Source organism: Poecilia reticulata, chromosome 11 (genome assembly GCF_904066995.2).
Source record: "Poecilia reticulata chromosome 11, P_reticulata-male-v2, whole genome shotgun sequence".
Lineage (NCBI taxonomy): Eukaryota > Metazoa > Chordata > Actinopteri > Cyprinodontiformes > Poeciliidae > Poecilia > Poecilia reticulata.
In genome coordinates, this window is record NC_088840.1 from 29,649,053 (window position 1) to 29,675,727 (window position 26,675).

The 26,675-nt window shown below is 45.5% G+C and overlaps 1 protein-coding gene and 1 long non-coding RNA gene across 2 annotated transcripts; one reads left to right on the forward strand and one right to left on the reverse strand.

The window, feature by feature from the left end:
- Nucleotides 1-751: 751 nt before the first annotated feature.
- Nucleotides 752-26,144, reverse strand: LOC103473059 (CD5 antigen-like). Its single transcript, XM_081612207.1, has 9 exons — nt 25,932-26,144; nt 25,455-25,645; nt 25,048-25,107; nt 17,072-17,353; nt 16,130-16,444; nt 2,486-2,800; nt 1,271-1,303; nt 1,031-1,162; nt 752-947 (listed from the first exon to the last, which is right to left on the reverse strand). Exons 2-9 carry the CDS (start codon nt 25,504-25,506, stop codon nt 907-909), a joined length of 1,230 nt encoding a protein of 409 aa, XP_081468333.1. The 5' UTR covers nt 25,507-25,645; nt 25,932-26,144; the 3' UTR covers nt 752-906.
- LOC145553575 (uncharacterized) lies at nt 10,043-24,939 on the forward strand. The gene is made up of 3 exons (XR_014089610.1): nt 10,043-10,117; nt 23,614-23,942; nt 24,740-24,939. It is a non-coding gene; the product is annotated as an uncharacterized LOC145553575 (long non-coding RNA).
- Nucleotides 26,145-26,675: the final 531 nt, after the last annotated feature.

A 26,675-nucleotide genomic window follows, 5' to 3' on the forward strand; every position in this document is an offset into this window, starting at 1 on the left:
CCAGAATCCATCGTGTATCCAGTGAAGGATGTCCCGTCGGGACACGAGGATCCCCTTTACCCGGTTTCCCAGTGGAGAAAATATTGTATCAGTTGCATTGAGAGACCAGCTGACCAGATCCATAATTTGGAACTTTGTAAGTTATTCAAAAGAAAGACTCTGAAAACACAGACGCTGAGCAGGGAAGATGGGAGGACAGGGAGACGGAGAAGGGACAGTCTGATTGGACTGTCCAATCAGGTCTGTTCTGACCAGAACCTATAAAAGGAAGTCAGAGCCAGTTGGTCAGAGCACTGACAGACCCCTCGACTCCATTTCTGTTCTCGCTTGCAAGGTTTTAATACATTTATTTCTTCTCATCCAGACTCTTGTTAATGTATTTTTTCCATGACAATATTTTTCTTCATTACATATCGTCTTATTTATTTGAGTGTCTGGGTCACAGCTGTGTTGCTGTGCAGAGGGATGAAGTGAAAGTGAGGAAGCGCCGTCTGTCCTCCGGTGAGGCACGGCTACAGAAAGCAGCAGGTCCTGCAGCGTTTCCGTCTGAAGCGCCTCGTCTTCCTGCTGCTGGAAGTGGGAAGAGGTGTGGGATTAATATTCCTCACATGGCTGCTCCGACAGTTACCAGCAGATAACGGCAGCAATCAAAGCTGTCAGCAAATCAGAAGATGATCAACATGTGGAAGTTGAGCAGATCAGGGGACGAGGCGTTGGCATCCACAGCACATAAACATGAAGTGAGAAATGGTTTGTTTTCATTTTATAGTTTTTAATTACCCTTTATGATAAATATTTATTATACATGTTATGACTAGCGATTTTTAACAATGAGTATTTTAGAGCCGACACGTCTTCACGCTTTGGTCCATCTTCATCGTCTCCTCCTCATCGTCTGCAGGTTGTTCAAACCGTCTGCTCCGTTGTCCTCACCGATCTCAGCTTTGCTAATGACGTTAAAAGCAACTTTACCGTTAGATTTGCTGCAGATTTGACCTTTAGTCCTACAGGTGAGGAGATGAGGACCTACCGTGCAAATTACAGTAAACGCGGAAGAAAACCATGCTGATCAGAACAAGAACAAGAAGCCCAATAGACAGAAATATGATGCTGAAATGCTGTGAAGTCAGAACGCCTGAATCAGGACGAATGAATCTCGGACCTGGCAGCAATGGACAAACATCAAATATATTAAGATTTACAGAATCACCTCATATGCCTAAAACCTTTTTTGTATGAACGAACGATGTGGTCATGGAGTCAGTCACACCTTCTGTGGGTGCTCCAAAAAACGCCTTCGAATCTGCAGGGAAAACAGGAAACGATTCAAGCTAATCCATAATGTTTAGGTTTAAGGTCAAATATTTCAGATTCTTTATTACTTTAAGCAAACAGAGAGAAACTGATGGGTTAGAATGAAAGTATCCAAAAACTAACATTAAAACAAATGGAGAAAAGACAGAGGATGGTAGGATGCATGGATGGTAGGACGGTTTGATGGTAGGATGGATGGACGGTTTGATTATTTGATGGTAGGATGGATGGATGGTTTGATAATTTGATGGTTGGATTGTTTGAAAATTTGATGGTAGGATGGATGGATGGTTTGAAAATTTGATGGTAGGATGGATGGATGGTTTAATAATTTGATGGTAGGATGGATGGATGGTTTAATAATTTGATGGTAGGATGGATGGATGGTTTAATAATTTGATGGTAGGATGGATGGATGGTTTGAAAATTTGATGGTAGGATGGCTGGATGGTTTAATAATTTGATGGTAGGATGGATGGATGGTTTAATAATTTGATGGTAGGATGGATGGATGGTTTGAAAATTTGATGGTAGGATGGATGGATGGTTTAATAATTTGATGGTAGGATGGATGGATGGTTTAATAATTTGATGGTAGGATGGATGGATGGTTTAATAATTTGATGGTAGGATGGATGGATGGTTTAATAATTTGATGGTAGGATGGATGGATGGTTTAATAATTTGATGGTAGGATGGCTGGATGGTTTAATAATTTGATGGTAGGATGGCTGGATGGTTTGAAAATTTTATGGTAGGATGGATGGATGGTTTAATAATTTGATGGTAGGATGGATGGATGGTTTAATAATTTGATGGTTGGATTGTTTGAAAATTTGATGGTAGGATGGATGGATGGTTTGAAAATTTGATGGTAGGATGGATGGATGGTTTAATAATTTGATGGTAGGATGGATGGATGGTTTAATAATTTGATGGTAGGATGGCTGGATGGTTTAATAATTTGATGGTAGGATGGCTGGATAGTTTGAAAATTTGATGGTAGGATGGATGGATGGTTTAATAATTTGATGGTAGGATGGATGGTAGGACGGTTGGATGTTGAATGTTTTGATGGTTGGAGTTTGTGTCCAAATGTGGACACTGGCAGAGACAGACGTCGGCTTGGACAGTTCATGTCCAACAGACCAGATGTTTGGTGGAGACTGACCTGAACACACCACACCAGCGTCCTCTTTGTGTCCGCAGTCGGAGTTTTCCTGGACACCCGGACAGAACCACAGGTTCTGCTCGTTCCCGGTGCAGTTCAGCTCTTCCAGGTGAATCGGTCCGCTCCCTGGAGGGAACAACCCGTTCTCACCCGTCACCCTGAGAGCGATCCCACAGTCCAGCTGGTCGCAAACCACGTCGCCGTTATTCAGGTCCCATCTGTCGTCACACACCGTGCCCCAGTTCCCGTCCTTCCACACCTCCACCCGCCCGGCACACTGGTCCTCATGTCCCTTCAGCCGAATCAACTCATGACCTGAAGACGACATGAGCAGGACGTTAAAGCAGGAAGTTCACACCTGAAAACAATCCCATGACTGAATTAATTATTCTTTTAATGAATCATGTTGAGTGAAATCTGTATCAGCGCCTGTTTGGGGGACTAATGAGACGGAGACGTTTGTAAAGACGATGAAAGATCAGCGCATTCGGATTCTGGTCCCACTGCTGAGATTTAAACCGATGAATGAAACGTCAGCTGAGCATCAACATGATGAAGGACAGTCAGCCCTGTGGACTTGGTGGTGGAAGCTGTCCACACCTGTCCAGGTGGTTCCAGAGGGTCCAGGCTGCAGGAAGGACTGCTCCCCCTTCAGACTCTCCGTCATGCAGTTAATTTTCCTATTAACTAAAAAAATTGCAGCTTGTGATACAACAAAACTCATAATTGCTTCAAAAAATTTACATCTTTTCTTATATTTTTCATCCGTGGCGGTCGCCTCGTTTTCACCGATGGATGCCGGTTTGGTCCATTCTGCACTGTAACGTAGAGTAAACAGGAACTTCTCCAAGTTTATCATGTTGCATTTGACTGGTGTAATTTTAAATGATGCCACACGATGTCACTGTTGGCTATAATAATAATAATAATAATAATAATAATAATAATAATAATAAAACAGAACAGTTAAGTCAATCTGGATTGCTTCCCACAGGAAAAAAGAAGAGCACAGTCTGACAGCGTATGCTCATCTGACAGGACACCGAATCCAAACAACTTCTGAAGCAGCTACATTTGTGTCAACATTTTTCTCCAGAAGACTTTGAATCATTTGTACAAGCAAAACTGACAGGGATTCCTCTGGGGCCTTTGGTTGAAGGTAAACTTTACACCCTAAATGCACAATAATGCCAGTTTAGACTTTGATGCATTTTGACCTGCTTCAATTTTCCGCCGCAACACCCAAACGTCCCCATTCACTCAGTGCGTCATAGTTATAGTTCCACATCGCTTAGGATTTGTTGCTGCGCGTTTGCAGAGTGAAGGAAAGAGGAGACCAGCTGCACAGGCAGGCTGAGAAATGAGATGCAGGTGATTGGGAACAAGAGCCAATGATCGCCGATCATGCACTTTTTCACAAAAATCAGCCGATTATGATCGGTTGCCGATCGATCGGCACTCCTCTAGTAAATACAGAGGAATAAACTGGTATGGCAAGACCTTTAGAGCAATAATTAATACAGAGACTGTATGGCAAGAATAAATAGACACTATTTCCAGATAAAAGGTAAAATAATATTGTTGAAGTGTCATGGGTTTGTTGAGACCACATCTAGTACTGAGAATAAATGTATATTAAAGAACTGATCACTTATTTATGTTGTAAATTAGATTTGATATATTTATTTCTTCAATATTATTTGCGATGTCATGAGGCTGATGACTCCATGACACTTTCAGTTTGACTCATTAGGATCTGATTAAGAACCAGATTTTTCTTTATCGTAGTAAAACTATTAATCTATAACAGCGGTTCTTAACCTGGGTTGGATCGAACCCCAGGGGTTTGGCGGAGCCTCTGCTGCGGAGGTAAAGACTCACTTGTGTAAAGTCGTGATGACGCCCCGCTTTACATCACTTGCTGCCGAGGATCAGTTACATTGCTTAGCCAATCAGAGGATCATGTTACATTGCTTAGCCAATCAGAGCTGCGGAGGAGCCCTGATTGAAGGAGCTCCACTCTCAACATGGATTTGAACTTGTGTCTTTATTTACTTCAGCAAAACTCACAGTTTTTACCAAATTCTATAATCTAAATCTGCTCCTTAGTCACATCTTTTCAGGGTTGGTACTGCCACTAGTGGTGTGGGGTGGTAACACAGCTAATATAATTACATTACTAAATCAGAATACTGCAACGTATTTTGTGTGTCGGGAGGGGGGGGAATCAGAAGGGTTCGGTGAATGCGGATATGCAACTGGGGGGCTCGGTACCTCAAAAAAGGTTAAGAACCGCTGATCTATAATCAATAGACAGGTCTATATAAAGATATAATCCATGTTTCTGTCTCATATTTGTATGGCATTAAAAGGAACTTTAGTTTTTCCACTGAAAGCTCTGGTTTGCACAATAAATGCCACATGAAGTTTTATGGATGATGCTCTGATGTCCCATTCTCCTGAAGGCAGCACAGAGCTGCACCACCAGAAACCCTGAAGAGAAGAAGAGCTTTGATTAATGTAGTTACAGTTCTATCCATGTTTTAATGCTGCAGCTCAGTCGGTTGCTAATAGATCAGAGTTTAAACTGGCATGTTGAACATCTTTAATCTGGTCATTTAGTGGAAGATTTAACACTAGAAAATGGAAAAGAATAAGAATATATTCTCCACTCTGATTGGCTGATAGGCCTACAGATTTTAACTTGAATGTTTATTACATTTTTCATAGACGCTGTGAAAATAATTTCTATTCTCATGACTTTTTGTTCTCCTGGAAATTATTTTTGATGATAAATACAGAAAAAGCATAAAAATAAAAACATCTACAATAGTGATAGTTAATATTAATGATAAAATAATAGTCAGTGTAAAGTAGCCTGCAGATTCTTTTGGGGGGGGGGAGGAGGGGGGCTGGATAAAGGCTGGGGGGGGGGGGGGGGGCGCTGAGCTGAAACAGGGTGAGAAACACTGATCTGAAACACGGAGCCAGGCAGTTGGACCTTTACACTTATTTACCCAGAATGCATTGCAGTGTGAACAACATGGCGACATTCCTGTGACAATATTTTATTAAAATTTATAAAAACTAGACAGCGCGCAGAATTCTTACTGTATTGCTTTTACATCTAAAATAGTGTATTGTTGCAACTAATCGTGGATCCCTTTAAAGGTTTTGTAGCCTTTATTTGAAAGTGGTCAGGCAGGAAAGTGGGAACTGAGAGAGGAGGAAGACGAGCACCAAAGGCCATCAGGTCATGAGTCTGACGGCGCGTCGAGGGCTGAGGCCTCCTAGGTGGGTTGTGCTCTACCCTGCACCACCACAGCATCCCAGTCTTCCTCGGTTTAAGATCATTTGCAACAACAACAATAAATGTTTTCTTGAAGAATGAGGAAAGTCTCACCACAGACCACTTCAGTGGTCACGATGCAGTCTGCCATCTCTGCCTGCAAGCACTTCTGCAGACGCCAATCCCGGAAATGACACTTATGGTAGCACTTGATGTTGGGAGGTGGCGTGGTTTTATTCACAGCATAAACTCTTCCACATTTCAGGTCCTGGCAGATCTGGTCAGCCAGAGTGTCAATAACCTCCGGATGGAGTGGAACCGCCTCCTCGCTCCTGTTTCCAGGCATCCTGAGAGTCCACCTGCATGTGCTGCCCAGGTGATGAACGTAAGGGTCGTCGTCTGAGGACACAGAGGGTCACAGAGCAGAGGATGAGCAGCAGGATGAAAACGGAGAAAATACTCAAACATCAACCACTGAGGAACAAATCTGGACCAGAACCAGGGGTGAAAGTAAGAGGAGCGGCTGTCTGCTGTAAAGAATCAACTGGTTCACTGTGCAGCCGAGACCGATTAGTTTTTCAAGAACAATCTAAAGCAACACTTAACCTTGTGTTTGCAAATGGGGTCCAACCAGTAGCGCAGCTACACATTATTCAGGTGGATGCGAAAACATAAATCGGCGCCCCCGACCCTCTGCCCCCCCCCCCCAGGGAAGGTACGTCAGGGTGAAGGAACGTAGGAAACAAAAGCTCTCTAGCCCCCCGAGACGAGGATACGTGAAGGGTAAAGTTTGCTAAAATCGCCTCGTTATGTGCGCGATGTGAAGGAGCGTAAGGCGCTGAAGTGTACGGGAAAACATCATCGGCGCGCCGCCCCCTCCAGACGGGGTTTTGGCGCCCCCTCTGGTGCTGCGCCCCTAAGCGTTGCATACCCTGCATACCCACTTTTTGCGCCACTGGGTCCAACACCCGTGAAACTGGTTTCATTTGCCTCAGTCGTCACAAACACAAGGGTTACTAGCAGAGCAGGAAAAAGCCGAAGACGCTTCCTGTGGAGCTTTTCCAGAGTTTCTGGAGTAGAAATTGAATTGAATTATTAAAAACAGCAGCAAAGCAGGTGAACTAAATATTTAGCTCAGAACTCCAACATTTAGAAATGTATGAATAACATGGTGAAAAAATGACAGTAAATAAATACTCAGTTTCTCTCTGACAGGCTACATTTTGTATTTTTAAAAACTGAATATATTTTCTTATCCACACAGCCATTATAGCTGTGTGCATAAGATTAGGAAATAAAATGAGCAAAAAGCCTGAACATCAGTTTCTATTCAGCGAGTTGCGGTGGATCAACGCGCCGATACGTCATTGAGCTCCAAAATGGCGGCAACAACAGGAACAGCGGTCCGTGACCGATGTCCGTGGAAAAACCTCTAGATGTTGGCCCCGTTTACACGACGACTATTTCTGGTGAAAATGGACGTTTCGTTGCGTTTGAACTACATTTACACCAAAATGGCGAATGTTTTCTCTGACAACGGCAGTTTGAGGATCCAGATGTTTCTGAAACGTGTCTATCGGCTTGTGAACAGAATAAACGGATCTTTATGACACATTTCTACAATCCACAGAAGAAGAAACTACAGAAAATGCCAGATACCGGAGTATTATTGGTGCTTCTGACTCTTATAAATCTGACCACAGCTCGGAGCTCATTTTATGCCTCTGTACTTAAATCATGAAGACGGACCTCATTCTGCGCCACTCCGTTAATTAGCGGGTTTACGGCGAAGAAACACGTGGGGGAGGCGCTAATGGACGCGACCCGGGAGAACCAGCCAGTGGCGGGATCACTTTGTCAACAATGCGGTCGATGACGAGGGAAAACTGTCGTTTGTCCAAACCTAGCACCAACTAGTGGCGTGGCAGAGGCATTGCAGCTTTTTGATTCATGCCATTTCTGTGTAAACAAAGATTGTAATTAAAAGTCTTCATGTAAACGTGTTAACAGAAACAAAAGAAAAACTCAATTTTCGCTGGATCTTTGTCTGTAAACGGGCCGTAGTCGGCTACTTTACAGAAGTGCGATGGATTCAACACGATGGAACGCTGCAAAACATTTTATGAGAAGCGTATGGAGGGATTTTCCTGCCATAATTCCAGAGCACACATTTTCAGGCTGAAAGCAGGATTTCATTCAAAGTTTTACTCTCAAAACTGCTGCTGTCTCTCAAATATTCACTCTGCTCTCAAACTTTTCTCCGCTTGCAGACGCCGCTGCTCTGGATCATTTTCTGCTCTCAGTTGGAACAGAAAAGTACCGTCGTCGCCTGGCAACCTCAGCCTTCTAATATGCATTTAAAACCATTAACAGAAAATGGATCTATAAACCTATCCATCATGCTGCATGCTACCATTTCCCGTTGTCATTTTTGCGTTTGGTAACATCCTGTTGATGTAGAAAAAAATGAGTTTCCATTGCATCTGCTAAAGACGGTGAAAAGCCACTTCATCCTAGCCCAACAACTTGTTATTGAAAAAGGTCTCAATCTGGCCCCGCAGTAACAATCCACCCTGAAAACACAATTAACGAGATTCACATGATTGACACCAACCACTGGAGCCGGAGCAGCAGAAGTTTGGGTCTGTCCAGTGGAAAAGCTGCTGACCAAAGTTTTACTCACAGTCAAACTCTTCAGGCGTCTCTGTTGTCAGAGGGTCTGAAGCGAAAACATCACGAAGAACTGAAACGACAAAAAGGGAGACGAGTTTTTCATTTCAGAGCAGCATGGAGCAATAAGCTCCAGAAACAGCCAGAACATTAAATCAGGAGCAACACGCTGAGCTTCATTATTCAGTTTGTGGTCGGAGGGAAACCATCAGAGCTACCTGACCTCCACCTTAAAGTGTCTTTATTCTGGTTCTCTAAACCAAACCTGAACAGAAATCAGATGTTGAGGGAATTTGATCCTGAATAAAAACAGATTCCAAATGAAGTTTGAAGCTCAAAGCACCATCTTCATGTTGGAGGTAACAGCTGTAGTCCTGCTGCTTCCAGCTCTGCCTTTCAGCCTGTGGATGTAAAGTTTACCTGGAGAGAGCGAGCTCAGCTGGAGGATGAAGAGGAACTGAAGCAGCTTCATCTTGGTGTCACAGAGGAGAGGATCCTCCACATAAACCTCCTCTTCTTCTTCTTCTTCTTCTTCTCAGACTGAACTCTGCATCGCAGCAGGAAGTGAAACATCAGAGGCTCCAACTCTCTTCTTCTGCTTTCAAAAACGGCTGAGCGGGAAAAATAAAACCATTGGCATCATGAGGGAAACTTTACTGTGAATATCCAGGTTTAATAGCCATAAACCTTTAGTTTCACCGTAAGAGCTGGGAATGTATGCAGAAAAATACCGTAAAGTAAAATCCTTAAGCCCAGTCTGACCGTTTACCTAATTAAAAAATAACATTTACAACTTGAACGGTTACAACCTAAAAATAAATGTTTATTTTAACATATAATTAAACAGATGCAGTTTTAGTAAAATAATGCTTAAACATGTACTTCCTAACATCTTACCGTGTGCTGCTATAAACCGGGCTGCTAGCAGCACCGAACATTTTAGCTCCAATTTATCCTCGGTCTTTTGGTCGTTAAGCTGCCTTTGTGTTAACAGTTAAACCGGAAGTTTCCCCTTCACAATAAAAGGGTCATCAAACAGTTGAACCAAAATGAAACGGGCACAAACGGATACAAGCAAATAAAGCAGTTAATTAATTTATGGTTATTTACAATTCCACCAGTTTCATGAGTGATTAGTTTATACAATAACAACAATATATAATTTTAAGAAAAGTAATGCAGAGGTTCGGTTTCCTAGCAACAGAAGAGGTTTTGGTACAAAACGCTACAGCTGATAAGTTACTAGAGCTTTGAACTTTGTATGGAGTTAGATTTGTTTCACAATTATTCAATAAAAAAAGCATGTCAACCAAAAAAGTAGTAGTCAATAAAAAAAAATTCAAACAAAACAAATCTTAAAAACTTTTTATCATAAAAAATATTTTTTTTACAAAACAAAAAAAATGTTTAAAAACTTTTTAAAATTGAAATCACAAATTTTTGTTTGAAACTTTTATTTTTGCATATCAGAATTTTTTGGTTGAGTCTAAGTTTTTTTTGAAGCTCCTGTTTTTTGGTTGAACTTTATTTGCTTGGGAATCTCACATGAACATCCGGGGCGGGGCTTAAGGACGAGCAACGTGTTCTGATTGGTTAGCGCTGACTAAAGCGGATGACTCTCAGAACTGTGTCCCGAACTGCAGGGCTCCGGTGGCGGGACACAGAATGTGAAGGTCAGTAATCTTTACAACATTAAACCGTTTAGCAGCTACTAAAGTGTCCACCTGGTTTCAAAGAAGAAATCTTACACAACTTATGACGACAGTCGCATATTTAGTCTGCCGCGATCCCCGGTAGCATATTGTGCTAGCTAATGTTAGCACTGGGTAACGTTCATAAACTAGGCTTGTGTGATATTCGCCTGTCTTCATGTTGAATTCGTTAACCAGCGAACCTGTCGAATGTCTATGGCCTCGCATCACCTGGGTCACGTGACTGCTTCATTTTGCATGTCCGTTTTCAAAATAAAAGCCCGATGAGCCGCGCTGCATCATGGGTTGTTGTCCATTTGTCTTCAGTGGCCAAAATAAAATGAACATTGACCAACATATTTGATGTGTATTGATGATGGCGCTCATCTAAATCTAATGTTTGTTTCTGGTTTTCTCAATTGTAGATTATGTTTTTTTTTATGACTTTATATTTTTGTGATTTCATGATGTAAATCTCTTTGAACTGCATTGCTGCTGAAACGTGCTACACAAATAAACTTGATTGTCTGAAATGGAGCCAGCAAGAGGAAAATCTCTGACATCTGGGAATATTTTGAGATTATCCTCACAATAAAATTATTCTTAGATAATAATTAACCCTCCACCTCCCAATTTCTCACCTTTTGCAAAGTTCCACTTTATTTGTAGTTTGATTAGCAGAGATATATCAGTGTTTCACAGCAGAAACAGATTTAATCCTGTTGCAGAACTAAAATTCAACATGTAGCCAAATATAAGGGACCAGAGCCAATAGAAATCCAAGAAAAAGTGAACGTCCCAGCATGCACTGCACTCCCAAGACACTAAAACATCAAATGTCTTTATTGTCAAATCCTGATATAAAATAAAACCCAACACAACCACTGACGTTCAACATAAACCAGGATTAGACAAATAATTTTAATAATTAAAACATGACGATTAAATATGGTTTCATTGATTCTCCTGTTACTAAACATGAGTTTGATAAAAACTTTGTGACAATATTGCATTTAGTAGTTTTTGGAAGTATGATCCACCTGAGTGACAAGGCTGTTAGTTTCACCAGCAGGTGTCACTAGTGAGTCATGAAGCATCGAGTAACGAACCTTTTTGCAGAGCAAAAGGTTTTAAAGCTTCACTGCTTCATGAGGCTTCATTTCCCATCACTAGCGACAGCAGAGAGAAATGTTATCATGGGGTGGATCTGCTGCTGGTCATGTGACCTCATCTCTCCGCTGACCTTCACATGAACTCTGCTCCTCACCTGGACCAGATGATTATGGCATCATTGCTAATAACACACAGCACAATACACTTACTATATTTTAGATATTATATTTAGAATAAATATGAAGTGAGAAGTGGTTTATTTTTGTTTTAACATTTTTATTAATTGTTAAACTTTATGATTCATATTTATTCCACATTACTTGTGATCTATAAATCAGTATTTTAGAATCTATGCTTCAGGCTTTGGTCCATCTGTGTTTCCACTTCGCTGACTACTGATCAGCATGTTCTTCAAAACAACGGCTCTTCTGACCACACCGCCCGCATCTTTGCAAACAACGTTAGAACCAACTTTACTGCAGGTCTTTTCCCTACAGATGTTTACCAGGTGAGGAGAGGAGGACCTACCGTGGCTGTGACAGAAAATGCAGCAGAGAACCAAATTCAGGATGGCAAGAGCAAACACCGCAATAGACAGAGATATGATGCAGAGATGTTCTGGAGTAGGGGCGCCTGCAGGAGGAGCTGGGAGCAACGGACAGACATCAGATACATCAGAGATTCAGATACAGCTGATCTTAAACATTTAACCCCGTGCTCGACAACTCAGTCACACCTGTTTTGGTGACTCCGAAGGACATCTTGGATACTGCAGGAAAAACAGGCAGAGAAAAGTTTCAAGTTAATCTGTAACATTCAGATTTAAGGATTTTCTTCAAAGTTCAGATTCTTTATTACTTTAAAGAAACAGAAACTGAAATAAGGCTTCGTTCTCCCTGCAGACCTTAATGCTCAATCTGATTTTCATCGTGGCTGTTCACACTTCCAGAGAAAAGCGGTTTGTATGTGATCTTCATTGAGCTGCAAACGACCTGAAAGTTTCCCACATGCACAGTAGAGGGCGCAATAACGTCACTCGAGGAGAACAAGCGCAGCGTTTAGCCAACCGCCATGAAAACAGAAGAGCTCAGTGTTTGTGGAAGTAAACCTAGATGCTGACGGTGGAGCGAATCTTACAGTGCGACTGGAGCAGCACATCAGCAACTCCATCCTCATTACGGTCCGCCACGCTGCTCGTTTCCTTTTTCCCGCTTGCGCGTATCGGGACGCAGAATAGTGACGTTTGTCGAGTATCAAAGACGTTCGGGTTGGATGAATGCGACCTGCCCGTACAGACGGGTTACATTTGAAAAGATCCCATATGTATCGGATTCCTCTCCTTGGGCTGCCACCTTATCGTGGTGGAGGGGTTTGAGTGTCCCAATGATCCTAGGAGCTATACTGTCTGGGGCTTTATGCCCCTGATAGGGTCACCCAAGGCAGACAGGTCCTAGGTGAGGAACCAGACAAAGCGCAGCCCGAAGACCCCTTATGATGCACAACAACCTTGGATCTAGCATTCCCTCACCTGGAGGGAATGCTAGATCCAGCATTCCCACAGGGGCCCCACTCTGGAGCCAGGCCTGGAGGTGGGGCACGATGGCGAGCGCCTGGTGGCCGGGCTTTTACCCACGGAGCCCGGCCGGGCTCAGCCCGAAGAGGAGACGTGGGTCCCCCTTCCGATGGGCTCACCATCTGTCTGAGGGGCCAAAGGGGTCGGGTGCATTGTGCTATGGGCGGCAGCTGAGGGAGGGGACCCTGGCGGTATGATCCTCGGCTGCAGAAGCTCTTGGGACGTGGAACGTCACCTCTCTGGTGGGGAAGAAACCAGAGCTAGTGTGCGAGGCTGAGAGGTTCCGGCTAGAAATAGTCGGCCTCACCTCGACACATGGCTCTGGTTCTGGAACCAGTCTCCTTGAGAGGGGCTGGACGTACTTCCACTCTGGAGTTGCCCACTGTGAGAGGCGCCGGGCTGGAGTGGGCATACTTGTTGCCCCCCATCTCGGCGCCTATACGTTGGGGTTTCCCCCGGTGAACGAGAGGGTAGCCTCCCTCCGCCTACGGGTGGGGGGACGGGTTCTGACTGCTGTCTGTGCTTACGGGCTGAACAACAGTTCAGATTACCCACCCTTCTTGGAGTCCTTAGAGGGGGTACTGGAGAGTGCCCCTCCTGGGAACTCCCTTGTTCTACTGGGAGACTTCAACGTTCACGTGGGCAATGACAGTGAGACCTGGAGGGGCGTGGTTGGAGTGGTGTTCTGTTGTTGGACTTCTGTGCTCGTCACGGATTGTCCATCACGAACACCATGTTCAGGCATAAGGGCGTCCATATGTGCACTTGGCACCAGGACGCCCTAGGCTGCAGTTCAATGATCGATTTTGTCATCGGATCTGCGGCCGTATGTCTTGGACACTCAGGTGAAGAGAGGTGCGGAGCTGTCCACTGACCACTACCTGGGGGTGAGTTGGCTCCGGTGGTGAGGGAGGAAGCCGGTCAGACCTGGCAGGCCCAAACGTGTAGTGAGGGTCTGCTGGGAACGTCTGGTGGAGTCCCCTGTGAAACGGAGCTTCAACTCTCATCTCCGGCAGAACTTCGAACACGTTCCTGGGGAGGTGGGGGACATTGAGTCTGAGTGGACCATGTTCCGTACCTCCATTGCCGAGGTGGGTTATCGGAGGCAACCCTCGAACCCGTTGGTGGACACCTTCGGTGAGGGATGCTGTCAAGCTGAAGAAGGAGTCCTATCGGGCCTTTTTGGCCTGTGGGACTCCAGAAGCAGCTGATGGGTACCGGCGAGCGAAGTGGCATGCGGCTCGGGTTGTCGCTGAGGCAAAAACTTGGACGTGGGAAGAGTTTGAAGAGGCCATGGAGAAAGACTTCAGTACGACTTCGAGACGATTCTGGTCCACCATCCGGCGTCTCAGGAGGGGGAAGCAGTGCAGCACCAACACTGTTTACAGTGGGGATGGTGCGCTGCTGACCTCAACTCGGGACGTTGTGGGCCGGTGGGCGGAATACTTTGAAGACCTCCTCAATCCCACCAACATACCTTCTGTTGAGGAAGCTGAGCCTGAGGACTCTGAGTTTGGCTCTCCAACCTCTGGGGACGAGGTCGCCGAGGTGGTCAAAAAGCTCCTCGGTGGCAGGGCCCCGGGGGTGGATGAGATCCACCCGGAGTTCCTTAAGGCTCTGGATGTTGTAGGGTTGTGTTGGCTCACGCGACTCTGCAATATTGCATGGACATCGGAGGCAGTTCCCCTGGATTGGCAGACTGGGGTGGTGGTCCCCCTGTTCAAAAAGGGGGACCGGAGGGTGTGCTCCAATTACAGGGGGGTCACACTCTTAATCCTCCCTGGTAAGGTCTATTCAGGGGTCCTGAAGAGGAGGGTCCGTCGGATAGTCGAACCTCGGATTCAGGAAGAGCAGAGTGGTTCTGGTCGTGGAACACTGGACCAGCTCTACACCCTCAGCAGGTCCTGGAGGGTTCTGGGAGTTCGCCCAACCAGTCTACATGTGTCTTGTGGACTTGGAGAAGGCGTTCGACCGTGTCCCTCTAGGGGCATTGTGGGGGGTTCTCCGGGAGTATGGGGTACCGGGCCCTTTGATACGGGCTGTCAGGTCCCGGTATGACCGGTGTCAGAGTCTGGTCCGCATTGCCGGCAGTAAGTCGGGCTCGTTTCCGGTGAGAGTTGGACTCCGCCAAGGCTGCCCTTTGTCACCGATTCTGTTCATTACCTTCATGGACAGAATCTCTGACCAGCCGAGGTGTTGATCCGTTTTGGTGGCCTTAGGATCACATCTCTGCTTTTTGCGGATGATGTGGTCGTGTTGGCTTCATCAGATCGTGATCTGCTCTCACTGGAGCGGTTCGCAGCCGAGTGTGAAGCGGCCGGGATGAGGCTCAGTGCCTCCAAATCCGAAGCCATGGTCTTGAGCCGGAAAAGGGTAGAGTGCCTTCTCCGGGTCAGGGGGGTCGTCCTGCCTCAAGTGGAGGAGTTTAAGTATCTGGGGATCTTGTTCACGAATGAGGGAAGAAGGGAGCGGGAGATCGACAGGCGGATTGGGGCAGCGTCTGCCGTGAAGCGGGCGCTGTACCGGTCCGTCGTGGTGAAGAGAGAGCTGAGCCAAAAAGCGAAGCTCTCGATTTACCGGTCGATCTACGTTCCCACCCTCATCTATGGTCATGAGCTTTGGGTCATGACCGAAAGAACGAGATCACGGGTACAAGCGGCCGAAATGGGTTTCCTCCTCCGCAGGGTGGCTGGGCTCTCCCTTAGAGAGAGAAGCTCGGTCATCCGGGAGGGACTCAGAGTAGAGCCGCTGCTCCTCCACGTCCAGAGGAGCCAGTTGAGGCTCGGGCATCTGGTCAGGATGCCTCCTGGACGCCTCCCTGGTGAGGGGTTCCGGGCATGTCCCACCGGGAGGAGGGGAGACCCAGGACACGCTGGAGAGGGACTATGTCTCTCGGCTGGCCTGGGAACGCCTTGGGGTTCCCCAGGAGGAGCTGGATGAAGTGGCTGGGGAGAGGGAAGTCTGGGCCTCCCTTCTGAAGCTGCTGCCCCCACGACCCGACCCCGGATAAGCGGAAGAAATTGGATGGATGGATGTATCGGATTCTGAATCACATATCCAACCGACCTGCGTCACACTGGAAAAAACCTGATCTGTCATGAAAAGATCAGGAGCAGGTCGCATTTTAAGATAAACCAGATGTGGGTCACTTCAGCCTGCAGTGTGAACGTAACCTAAGCAGGGCTCTACAAAAAGCTCAACTTCATCATCCACAAGACGAGTTTGTGTCCAAATGTGGACACTGGCAGAGACAGACGTCGGCTTGGACAGTTCATGTCCAACAGACCAGATGTTTGGTGGAGACTGACCTGAACACACCACACCAGCGTCCTCTTTGTGTCCGCAGTCGGAGTTTTCCTGGACACCCGGACAGTCCCACAGGTTCTGCTCGTTCCCGGTGCAGTTCAGCTCGTCCAGGTGAATCGGTCCGCTCCCTGGAGGGAACAACCCGTTCTGACCCGTCACCCTGAGAGCGGTCCCACAGCCCAGCTGGGCGCAAACCACCTTGGCTTCTCTCAGGTCCCATCTGTCGTCACACACCGTGCCCCACACCATGTCCTTCCACACCTCCACCCGCCCGGCACACTGGCCATCACCTTCCTTCAGCCGAACGGACTGATGACCTGAAGACGACATGAGCAGGACGTTAAAGCAGGAAGTTCACACCTGAAAACAATCCCATGATTTCACTGAAAAGTGGCCAGCGAAGCCAGTGAGTTGAGGGTGTGTGTGTGTTTATAGCCTTGAAAAAGGTGTGTGTGCTTTGTGCATAAGTCTGTGAACACTGCTCCAGCTCTCCCTGCAGGCATGTCACGATAACATTTTACTGGGTGATTAATGGTCCCAGAAATTATTGCTATAAATGATAATATTGTCATTTTGAGACCATTGTCCACCAATAGCATAAAAATTGTCTAACAATGCAATCACACCCTCTAAGGTGTCAAACTAATTTTGAAAGAACATTTAGCACTGGAAGTGGATTGGCAGAGAGGGCAGCCCCCCACATGATGCTGTCCTGGGCGGTTGCCCATGTCGCACACACCACAAACCACCACGGCAACTCAGTGATTGTCAACAGGACCTAAACCTGCATCAGTGCATTTTAGGTGCAGCTGGTTATATAGTGTAGTTGCTACTGTTTTATAACATAGCAGGTGAATCGGTTCACCACGGTCATTCAGTTTGCATCCAAACCGACTTATTATGATCAGATTTATTATGTTCTTGCAGAATCAGGAAAGTCTCACCACAGGCCACGTCCGTGGCCACAATGCATCCTGCCGTAAACGTCCTTAAGCAGTTCTGTAGACGCCAGTTCCGGAGCAAACAGTCATGGAAGCACTTGCTTTTGGCAGGCGCCGTGGTTTTATTCACATCATAAACTTTTCCACATTTCAGGTCCTGGCATATCTGCTTAGTCAGAGTGTTTAAATAGTCCGCTTGGAGTGGAACCGCCTCCCTGCTCCCGTTTCCAGGCATCCTGAGAGTCCACCTGCATGTGCTGCCCAGGTGATGAACGTAAGGGTCGTCTGAGGACACAGAGGGTCACAGAGCAGAGGATGAGCAGCAGGATGAAAACGGAGAAAATACTCAAACATCAACCACTGAGGAACAAATCTGGACCAGAAACCTGCAGCAACCTGAAGGGTTTTAAATCGTATAACTTCTGGGAACTTTGTAGCTGACAGCCATCTTGGTAGCCAGTTTCTATGGAGTTGCTACAATGACAATAACCAAGCTACAAGCTTAGAATGAGCTCTCGCCTGGTTCTGACACATTACAACTATTAATGATAATTTTTAACGCTTGATCCATCTCTGTGTAATACTTACTGCTGAACTAGCTAGGACACGTAGCTACATGACAGACAGATGAAATATACTTTGATCCCCAAGGGGAAATTGCTTATTCCTTGACAAAGTACTCCATCTAACATATTAAATATTAATAATACAAATATGATCATAGCGATTTATGTATTTGGTCATGAAGTGGATGAGATTCGTTGTCCAACACGTCCTCCATCTTGGACAGGATGTTTCTCTGCACTGCCAGAGAGTCCAGCTACACTCCAACGTCGTTACTTTCCTTCCGGATCAGTTTGTTCAGTCTGTTGGTGCCTCCAGCTTTAGCCTGCTGCCCCAGCACACCACAGCATACAGGATGGCCCTGGCAACCACAGGCTCATAAAACGTCCTGAGCAAAGTCCACCAGATGTTGAAGGACCTCAGCCGCCTCAGAAGTAGAGGTGACTTTGGCCCTTCCTGTCGCAGCATCAGTGATCTTGACCCAGTCCAGTTTTTTATCAATGTGGTCGCCCAGATATTTACAGTTGTCCACAATGTCCACACTGACCCCTGGATGGTAACAGGAGTCAGTGATGTCCTGATCCTCCTCCTCAGATCCACATTGAGCTGCAGGTGGTTCAGCCCACATCAGTCTCATCACCCTCTCTGATACGACCAACCTTAGCCGAGTCATCCGAGAACGTCTGGAGATGACAGGTCTCAGTCGCTGAAGTCGGATGAATAGAGTGTGAAGAGGAAGGGAGAGAGGACAGGCCCTTGTGGAGCTCCTGTCTGACACACAGTGCCACAGAACTGGGCTCTGCCACTTAGACAGTCCTAACATGGATCAGTGGCTACAGTAGAGGCTATATTGTCTGTTCCTGTACCCACCAGTCGTACTGAGCTACGATTCTATTTAGCAATGGCCGGTTATACAAGGGGTTCTGTAAGAACTTTTCCTCTGTAGCTGCCACTTTAAGAGACCTACTAAAGTGGCTTTTATTTGGTCTGATCCGTGTCTCTCGGCTTTAGAGCAGACTAAGAAATTGCTTGTTAACGCCGCAGTGTTTGATGTGCCATTTCAGTTGGCTGTGATTCTGGCGTCAGAGCCGTCCTTCTCCAGGATGGGACTGATGGATGGGGTGGAACATCCAGTTTCTTATTTCTCAAAGAAACTTGACCAATATCAGAGGTCAGAGGTGGTACTCCACCATCGAACAGGAGGCATTGGTGTTGGTCCTGGCTTTAGAGCACTTCGGGTCGGGTGTTATGTGCTTCAGGCACATTATGATTATTTTTGTCTATTTTTCTAGATTGTGTTGTTTCTACACTTTAGTGGAGTGACACTTGTTTTTTAATATAGTTTGGAGTTTGGATCATTTCTTAGTTTTGTTAATTAATTTGATTACGCCAAGTTGTGGCTGTTGGTCAGCCTATAAATAGGCTGGTTTTCGATGTTTGTGAGACCCGCCCTTCCGTTCCACCACCGGGACGCGTCCTGACACGGCGCTCGTCTCCAGTGGCTGTGGGCCGCAGCCGACGTCCAGCCTGCTATACGGTGGTTTCTGTTAGCCTCTGTTTGATTTTTCGTTGTGATTTTGGCCTGGTGGGACCAGTTGTCCTGTTTTCGATTCTCGATTTGCAGTAGACTCTTTTTGGGCTTTAGTCCGGTACTAGTAGGGGCTTCGACGGGCCTGTATTGGGTCGGCCCCCTGCTGCACCGTTTTGTTGTTTTTGATCGGCTCACCAGGTCCAACTTTCTGTTTAAACTTTTGGAGTTTTATTTTTTCGGACACGGGGAAATGAGGGTATTTATTTCTCTTTTTCTTCTTTACAGAAAATCTACACAGCTGAAATAAAAGAAAACTCTTTTAAAATAAAATCATTTGTGAACCCTCATTCTTGCCATTCTTGTAGCCAACAGTCCATTCACCCTATCCCCCTCAGAAGGGGGATCCATCTGCATCGCCGTCAGTTTCTCACTCAAAAAATGGACGGATGGTGCTGAATGCTCTGGAGAAGTCAAACAACATAATCCTCACAGCGCTCACTGGCTTGTCCAGGTCATCGTATGCACGGTTCAGCAGGAAGATGATGGTGTCCTCAACTCCAAGTTTTGGCTGGTAGGTGAACTGCAAGGAGTCCAGGTTGGACCAGGGTCCGGAGTGGCTCCAGGACGAGTCTCTCCAGGGACTTCATGATGTGGGAGGTCAGCGCCACAGGCCTGTAGTCTTTGGACTCACAGGGATGCAGGCTCATGTTGAAGACAAGCTGGAGGACTAAACAGATGGATAGCACAGGATTTGAGCACCTCAGGCTGACACCGTCAGGGCCTGCAGCCTTGCCATGGTGGAGTCTCACCAATTGTCTTCTAACATCTTTGGCGGTGATGTATCCTCTAGAGGTAGAGGTGGCCAGCTGAGGGGTGGAGGGATGCTCACTGAATAGAAGAGGAGGAAAGGAGGAGTGAGGTGAGATGAAGGACTCTGTGGGAGGGGAGGGTTGTTGGACAGCAGCAGTGTTATTGATGGGAGTGTGAGCAGGAGGTGCAGGGGCTGCAGTGTCACATCTGTTGAAAAACAGGCTGAGTTCATTGGCTCCGTCTACGTTTCCTTTAAGAGCTGCACAGTTGATCTGAACCCGGTGATAGTTCTCATCCAGACCTCTCATGTTTTCCTCTCCAGCTTCCTCTTATAATCTTCCTTAGCTCTTCTGACCTTCACCTTCAAGCACCTCTGAATTACTCTCACATCATCCCTGTTGCCATCTCTGGAAGCCTCTTCTTCTGATTCAGGATGGTCTTGATCTCCTTTGTTACCCAGGACTTGTTATGTGGGTAACAGTAAACTGTCTCAGTCGGGATGATGGAGTCAACACAGAAGTTGATGTAATCTGTTATGCACTCAGTGAACTCATCGATGTCCTCCACATTTGGCTCACAGAGTGCCTGCCAGTCAGTGACCTCCATTGACCCCCTTCTCACAGTCCCCGTGGTTGCAGGCTGTCTCTTCATCAGAGGTATATAACATAGGCTGAAGCGCACCAGGTTATGATCGGACCGTCCGAGTGGAAGGAGGGGAGAGGAACTGTATGCATCCTTAACGTTAGCAGGTCCCGAGTTGGGACAGCTCACATCCTGAGTGAAGCTGGGCAGGTTTTGTCCATGGTGACATGGTTAAAATCATCCGAGACAACCATGAATGCGGTTGGATGTTCAGTCTGCAAGCGAGCTACAGCGGAGTGGATGATGTCACAGGCCACCATGGGGTCAGCAGAGGGAGGAATGTAAGCAGTCACCACGACAACATTGACGGGACGAAGACCAACCACCAACAGTTCAACGTCCAGGCAGCAGATTCTCTCCTAAACCGTTAAATGAGCAGGATTGCACCAACGATTGTTTGCTAGAATGGGAAGCCCATCTCCTTTCCGCTTACCGCTCTCAGTGCAATCCGAACAGTCCGGTAGTCCTTTGTGGAAACGTTGGCATCAGGAATGTCCGGGTGCAGCCAGGTCTCTGTAAATCACAGCAGCGTTTCTCAGTTCCAGTCCTCAGGCCCCCCTGCCCTGCATGTTTTAGGGGTTTCCCTTCTGCCACACCTGGATTGAATCTGAGGGTGATTAACAGACTGCAGGACTTGATGGCTGCAGAAGAGGCCATGCAATCATTTGGATCAGCTGCTCTGGAATTGAGAAGCATTGAGCTACATGTACTCACTCTGCCAGTGACCAGAACCGTGCTATTCACACGAAGAGTTTGTATGTCCTTTACAAAAACATTGAAACATTGATTATATGCATCCATGGATTTCAGGCTGTGAAGCTCCTCCATGTTGTTCAGACTTCAGGTTGACCAAGTAGTGAACTACAACTTGTCCACATCGTCTGACATGTTTTCTTTCTCCGTCTCATACAGGATAATCCTGATACCAGCTATTTTGTTCATATATATATGTTTCTCTTGCACATTGGTAAAGAGTGTCCATGTAGTTTCTTTTGTTGGTGTCGAAGTCATGGTCCATTTGTGCTTTGCGATTCGCTTGCCTACCAAGATGGCGCGGACCACTTCTGGGTTTTGTGGGAATTATTTATTAAACTCAGAGCCGATTAGTTAAGAACTGATCTTCACCACAAAACCAAAACCTGAATCCCAAAGCCTCATCTTTGGATTCAGCGATGGAGGAATTTTTCTGCCATAATCCAAGAGCACACATGTTCAGTCTGAGAGCAGGATTTCATATCTTTCTTATCTTAACTTGTAACGCTTGTACTCAAAACTTCTCGCACTCACACTCAGTCTCTGCTCAGACTCTGCTTGCTTTTGGAAATCATTTTGGCACAGTCGCCTAGCAACCTCTCAGCCAATAGAATGAAAGTGTTGTACTGGGTGCGTTTGTTTCCTTCTAGTGGATGTGCCTGTGTGGCTACTACTGATTGTAGCAACCTGGACCACCCACTGGATGCTACTGTGGTTAGAAATCTGTAGGAGAAACAACATCAGCTTTTTGCTCCGTTGTTCACCAACCATTTGTCAGCTGTGTGCTGGCGGATGGTTAGCACACAGCTAACCTACTGATTGCTAACAGCTGCTGATCGCTAACAGCTACTGACAGCGGTCAGTAGCTGATCGGGTTTTTCGATCAGCTACTGATCGGGGTTTTTCGATGGAACCTATGACCATGGGAGAGCAATGCAATACAATTTAACTAGAAAATAAGCGTACTTATTTTAGGGGAGAATGTAGAAGAATATAATTATGTTAATAGTTAAAAGTTACGTTACTTCACATTAAGATATGTTTTACTGAAAAGGAATGTATCATGTCGAATGTGCTGGGTCAATCTGACCCAGTAAGTTGTTGTGCAAGGAATTCCTGGCGACCGTCCTTTCCTGCTTGCGTGCTAGGAACTCGGCCGGAGTCTCTGTTTGGACAGATAAGAACTAACAAATTGACTAATGTCTCTGAGGGAGCAGATTTAACTTCCACGAGGTCAAACCCAGAACTCTCTGAACTTCCAACACACATTCAGTGTAAAACGGAGTCAGAAACGAGTCTAACGCCATTGGTCAGACGCTTTCCAAATCACAATAGCAAACTGAAACGGTATAAATGCTCGAAGCCAGAAGCAAAAGGCAAGACATTTTGGATACTGAGACGATGAAAATGTGATGATGAAAATGTAATGTGTGATTGTGCAGATGTGCATTAAATGTCTTCCTGTTTGCCTGTGAGCCGGAGAGAATGGAGTTTGTGTATCGTCTCTTAATTCAGCACCTCTGGATTCCTCCATAGATGTTCATTCAGCCAGGGCTTGGCGCTGATGCTTCGTGCATTGCAGGTAGATTGTAGTAAAACACAGATTAATGCCTGGTTTTAAAACAAGTTAACTGAACTTGTAGTCATTATTGTTCTCAATGTAAACATTAAAACAACAAATACTAATTAACTGAAGCTTAAAGGATCCAACAGAAAATCTAAACACAGAACTGTCACATCAAACCGCTACACCTGGGATTTTTATCGGCTCGAGTCTCAGGGTTTGAAAATTCTGAAATCGTGTGAACTGGACTTTACACATTTCAAGTTGTTGTCTGACCAGGCCAGCATATTAACAGCTTAATCCTCACATGGTCCGTCATGCTGTCGTTTTTCTGCCCTCTTGCGCATCAAGACGCAGAATAGTGAGATTTGTTGAGAATCAGTGACGTTCGGTTCGGATGAATGCGGCCTGGACGTTATGGTCGCATTTGAATCCGATAGTATCGGTTATGGGTCGCATTCGAAAAGAATCCGACCTGAGCTGTTCACACTGCCATGAAAAGATCGGATACAGGTCGCATTACGTCACAAAATCTGAATTGGGTCACTTTAGGCTGCAGTGTGAACGCAGCCTAAGTTTGGATGCCAGGAGAAGTTTTGAGTACAAGTGTAACAAGTTTTGAGAAGAAAGACATGAAATCCTGCTCCCAGACTGAACATGCGTGTTCTTGGATTACGGCAGGAAAAGTCCTCCATATCAGCCTCCAACAGACGCTCCAGAGCTCCGAGGATTTCCTTTCTCTGGTGAACTCTTCAGTACGTGTAGAAGCTGGTCTGCGTATCCCGCCAGAGGTGGGCGGATCGGTCCTCATATCGAAATGACCGATAGCATCGCTGGAATTGATTTTGAACAAAACTCTTGTAAAAACATTGACTCTCAAGGTTTTTCTCTCTCCTGCAGGCAGAGACTGCTGCAGATTCTGTCTGTCAGAGCTGCGCTGCTCACGCAGCATCACATCCCCCCCCTTCGCTCGTCACGTGGCTCAGCGGCGCCAGCCAATCAGAATGCAGGTAGGCTCCGCTGGCCCGCCCACTCGGCGCGCTGCTCCAGTCGACAGCCTCACTACACGCAGACACTGCAGTATCCAAATGTCTGTAGCACCATGTGGCTTTATTTATTACTTATTGTAGTAAACTGTGCAGCGCTGCAGGAACAGAGTCTCCACCCACAGCTTCAGGCTATGCTGACATACTTTTACACTTTATTGAAAGAAAAACAGAATCGCCTTGAAAGGAAGAAGATTTCTTATTTTTGAATCTTTTTCCTAAGAACAATTGAAAAAAACAAGAAAGAACTAATAGAGACGTCTATTGAGTATTTTATTTTTGTAGTTTCTCCTTTTCTACCTAAACGATTTATTTTCCTAAAGAGAAGATGAGTTTATTATCAGTCAGATTTTATCTGCACAGCTCATTTCAGCAGGAAGGCATTTCAGGGCTTTACGCCATAAAAACACAGTCATGCAGCACAGAACCAACAATCAAAACGTGACGTTTAGTCATTACGTTCAGCACTGATCAGGTTTCCATAGCAACTCTAACCAGCTGGTTTTGGTCTGGATTTAAAGGAGCTCGGTGTTTCAGCAGTTTTACAGCTTTCTGGAAGTTTGTTCCAGATTCGTGGTAAATAGAAGCTGAATGCTGCTTCTCCTCATTTGGTTCTGGTTCTGAATGCAGATCAGAACCAGAACCAGAACCTGAGGGGTCTGGAAGGTTGATACAGCAACAGCAGATCTTTGATGCTGTTCCATTGTTTCTGTTGATCGTGATGATAAAGTATTTTGTTGTTTGGCAATATTTTATTCCAGGTCTTTTAGATCCTGTGGATCTATGAAGATTAAATATGAAAAAGCATCGATATCAGTGACACGGGCCCTGCATGGCGTCGGATCCAAAAGGCCCGACTGTACGCTGCATACTGTATGCGTCCAGGTCTTTTTTCTCTTCAATGCTGTTTTTTCTGCTGCTACGTTTTGCTGATTAAATTTCCCATAATGCCTCTCACCAATGGCTGTCTGCACATGGGTTCTGTCCCTTCACCGCCAAACCTGATGGCAGAGGCGGCGCTAGCCTGCTTGGCGCCGTGGGCCAACAACCCCACCAAAGTTTTACTCACAGTCAAACTCTTCAGGCGTCTCTGTTGTCAGAGGGTCTGAAGCGAAAACATCACGAAGAACTGAAACGACAAAAAGGGAGACGAGTTTTTCATTTCAGAGCAGCATGGAGCAATAAGCTCCAGAAACAGCCAGAACATTAAATCAGGAGCAACACGCTGAGCTTCATTATTCAGTTTGTGGTCGGAGGGAAACCATCAGAGCTACCTGACCTCCACCTTAAAGTGTCTTTATTCTGGTTCTCTAAACCAAACCTGAACAGAAATCAGATGTTGAGGGAATTTGATCCTGAATAAAAACAGATTCCAAATGAAGTTTGAAGCTCAAAGCACCATCTTCATGTTGGAGGTAACAGCTGTAGTCCTGCTGCTTCCAGCTCTGCCTTTCAGCCTGTGGATGTAAAGTTTACCTGGAGAGAGCGAGCTCAGCTGGAGGATGAAGAGGAACTGAAGCAGCTTCATCTTGGTGTCACAGAGGAGAGGATCCTCCACATAAACCTCCTCTTCTTCTTCTTCTTCTTCTTCTCAGACTGAACTCTGCATCGCAGCAGGAAGTGAAACATCAGAGGCTCCAACTCTCTTCTTCTGCTTTCAAAAACGGCTGAGCGGGAAAAATAAAACCATTGGCATCATGAGGGAAACTTTACTGTGAATATCCAGGTTTAATAGCCATAAACCTTTAGTTTCACCGTAAGAGCTGGGAATGTATGCAGAAAAATACCGTAAAGTAAAATCCTTAAGCCCAGTCTGACTGTTTACCTAATTAAAAAATAACATTTACAACTTGAACGGTTACAACCTAAAAATAAATGGTTATTTTAACATATAATTAAACAGATGCAGTTTTAGTAAAATAATGCTTAAACATGTACTTCCTAACATCTTACCGTGTGCTGCTATAAACCGGGCTGCTAGCAGCACCGAACATTTTAGCTCCAATTTATCCTCGGTCTTTTGGTCGTTAAGCTGCCTTTGTGTTAACAGTTAAACCGGAAGTTTCCCCTTCACAATAAAAGGGTCATCAAACAGTTGAACCAAAATGAAACGGGCACAAACGGATACAAGCAAATAAAGCAGCTAATTAATTTATGGTTATTTACAATTCCACCAGTTTTATGAGTGATTAGTTTATACAATAACAACAATGAATAATTTTAAGAAAAGTAATGCAGAGGTTCGGTTTCCTAGCAACAGAAGAAGTTTTGGTTCAAAACGCTACAGCTGATAAGTTACTAGAGCTTTGACCTTTGTTACCGTCTCTGTTCAGTCAAAGCTTTGACTTTCCTCTCCGGACGCCAGGGGGCGCCAGGTGGGCGGTGGATTTCAGGACCAGCAGGTTTTAGCGGCTCAGCCGCGTCCAAAATTATGGAGGACCAACACTGACATAATTAAAAATAAAAGCAGAAATTTTTTTTCATTAGAAATGTGTTGTTTTTTTCCTTATACATGCACTTCTGCTAAAAATATTTTCTTTTGCGTTTTTCTTAAACATTTCAATCAGAAATGTATATATTTTGTCTCTTCTTTATACAAACTTCTGTTCTTTTGTCATCAAATGTTTTTCTCTAATGATTTCAAAGCTTTTAGGAAAAATAGTTTTTACTTGTATGTTCAGAGAGAACACACACACA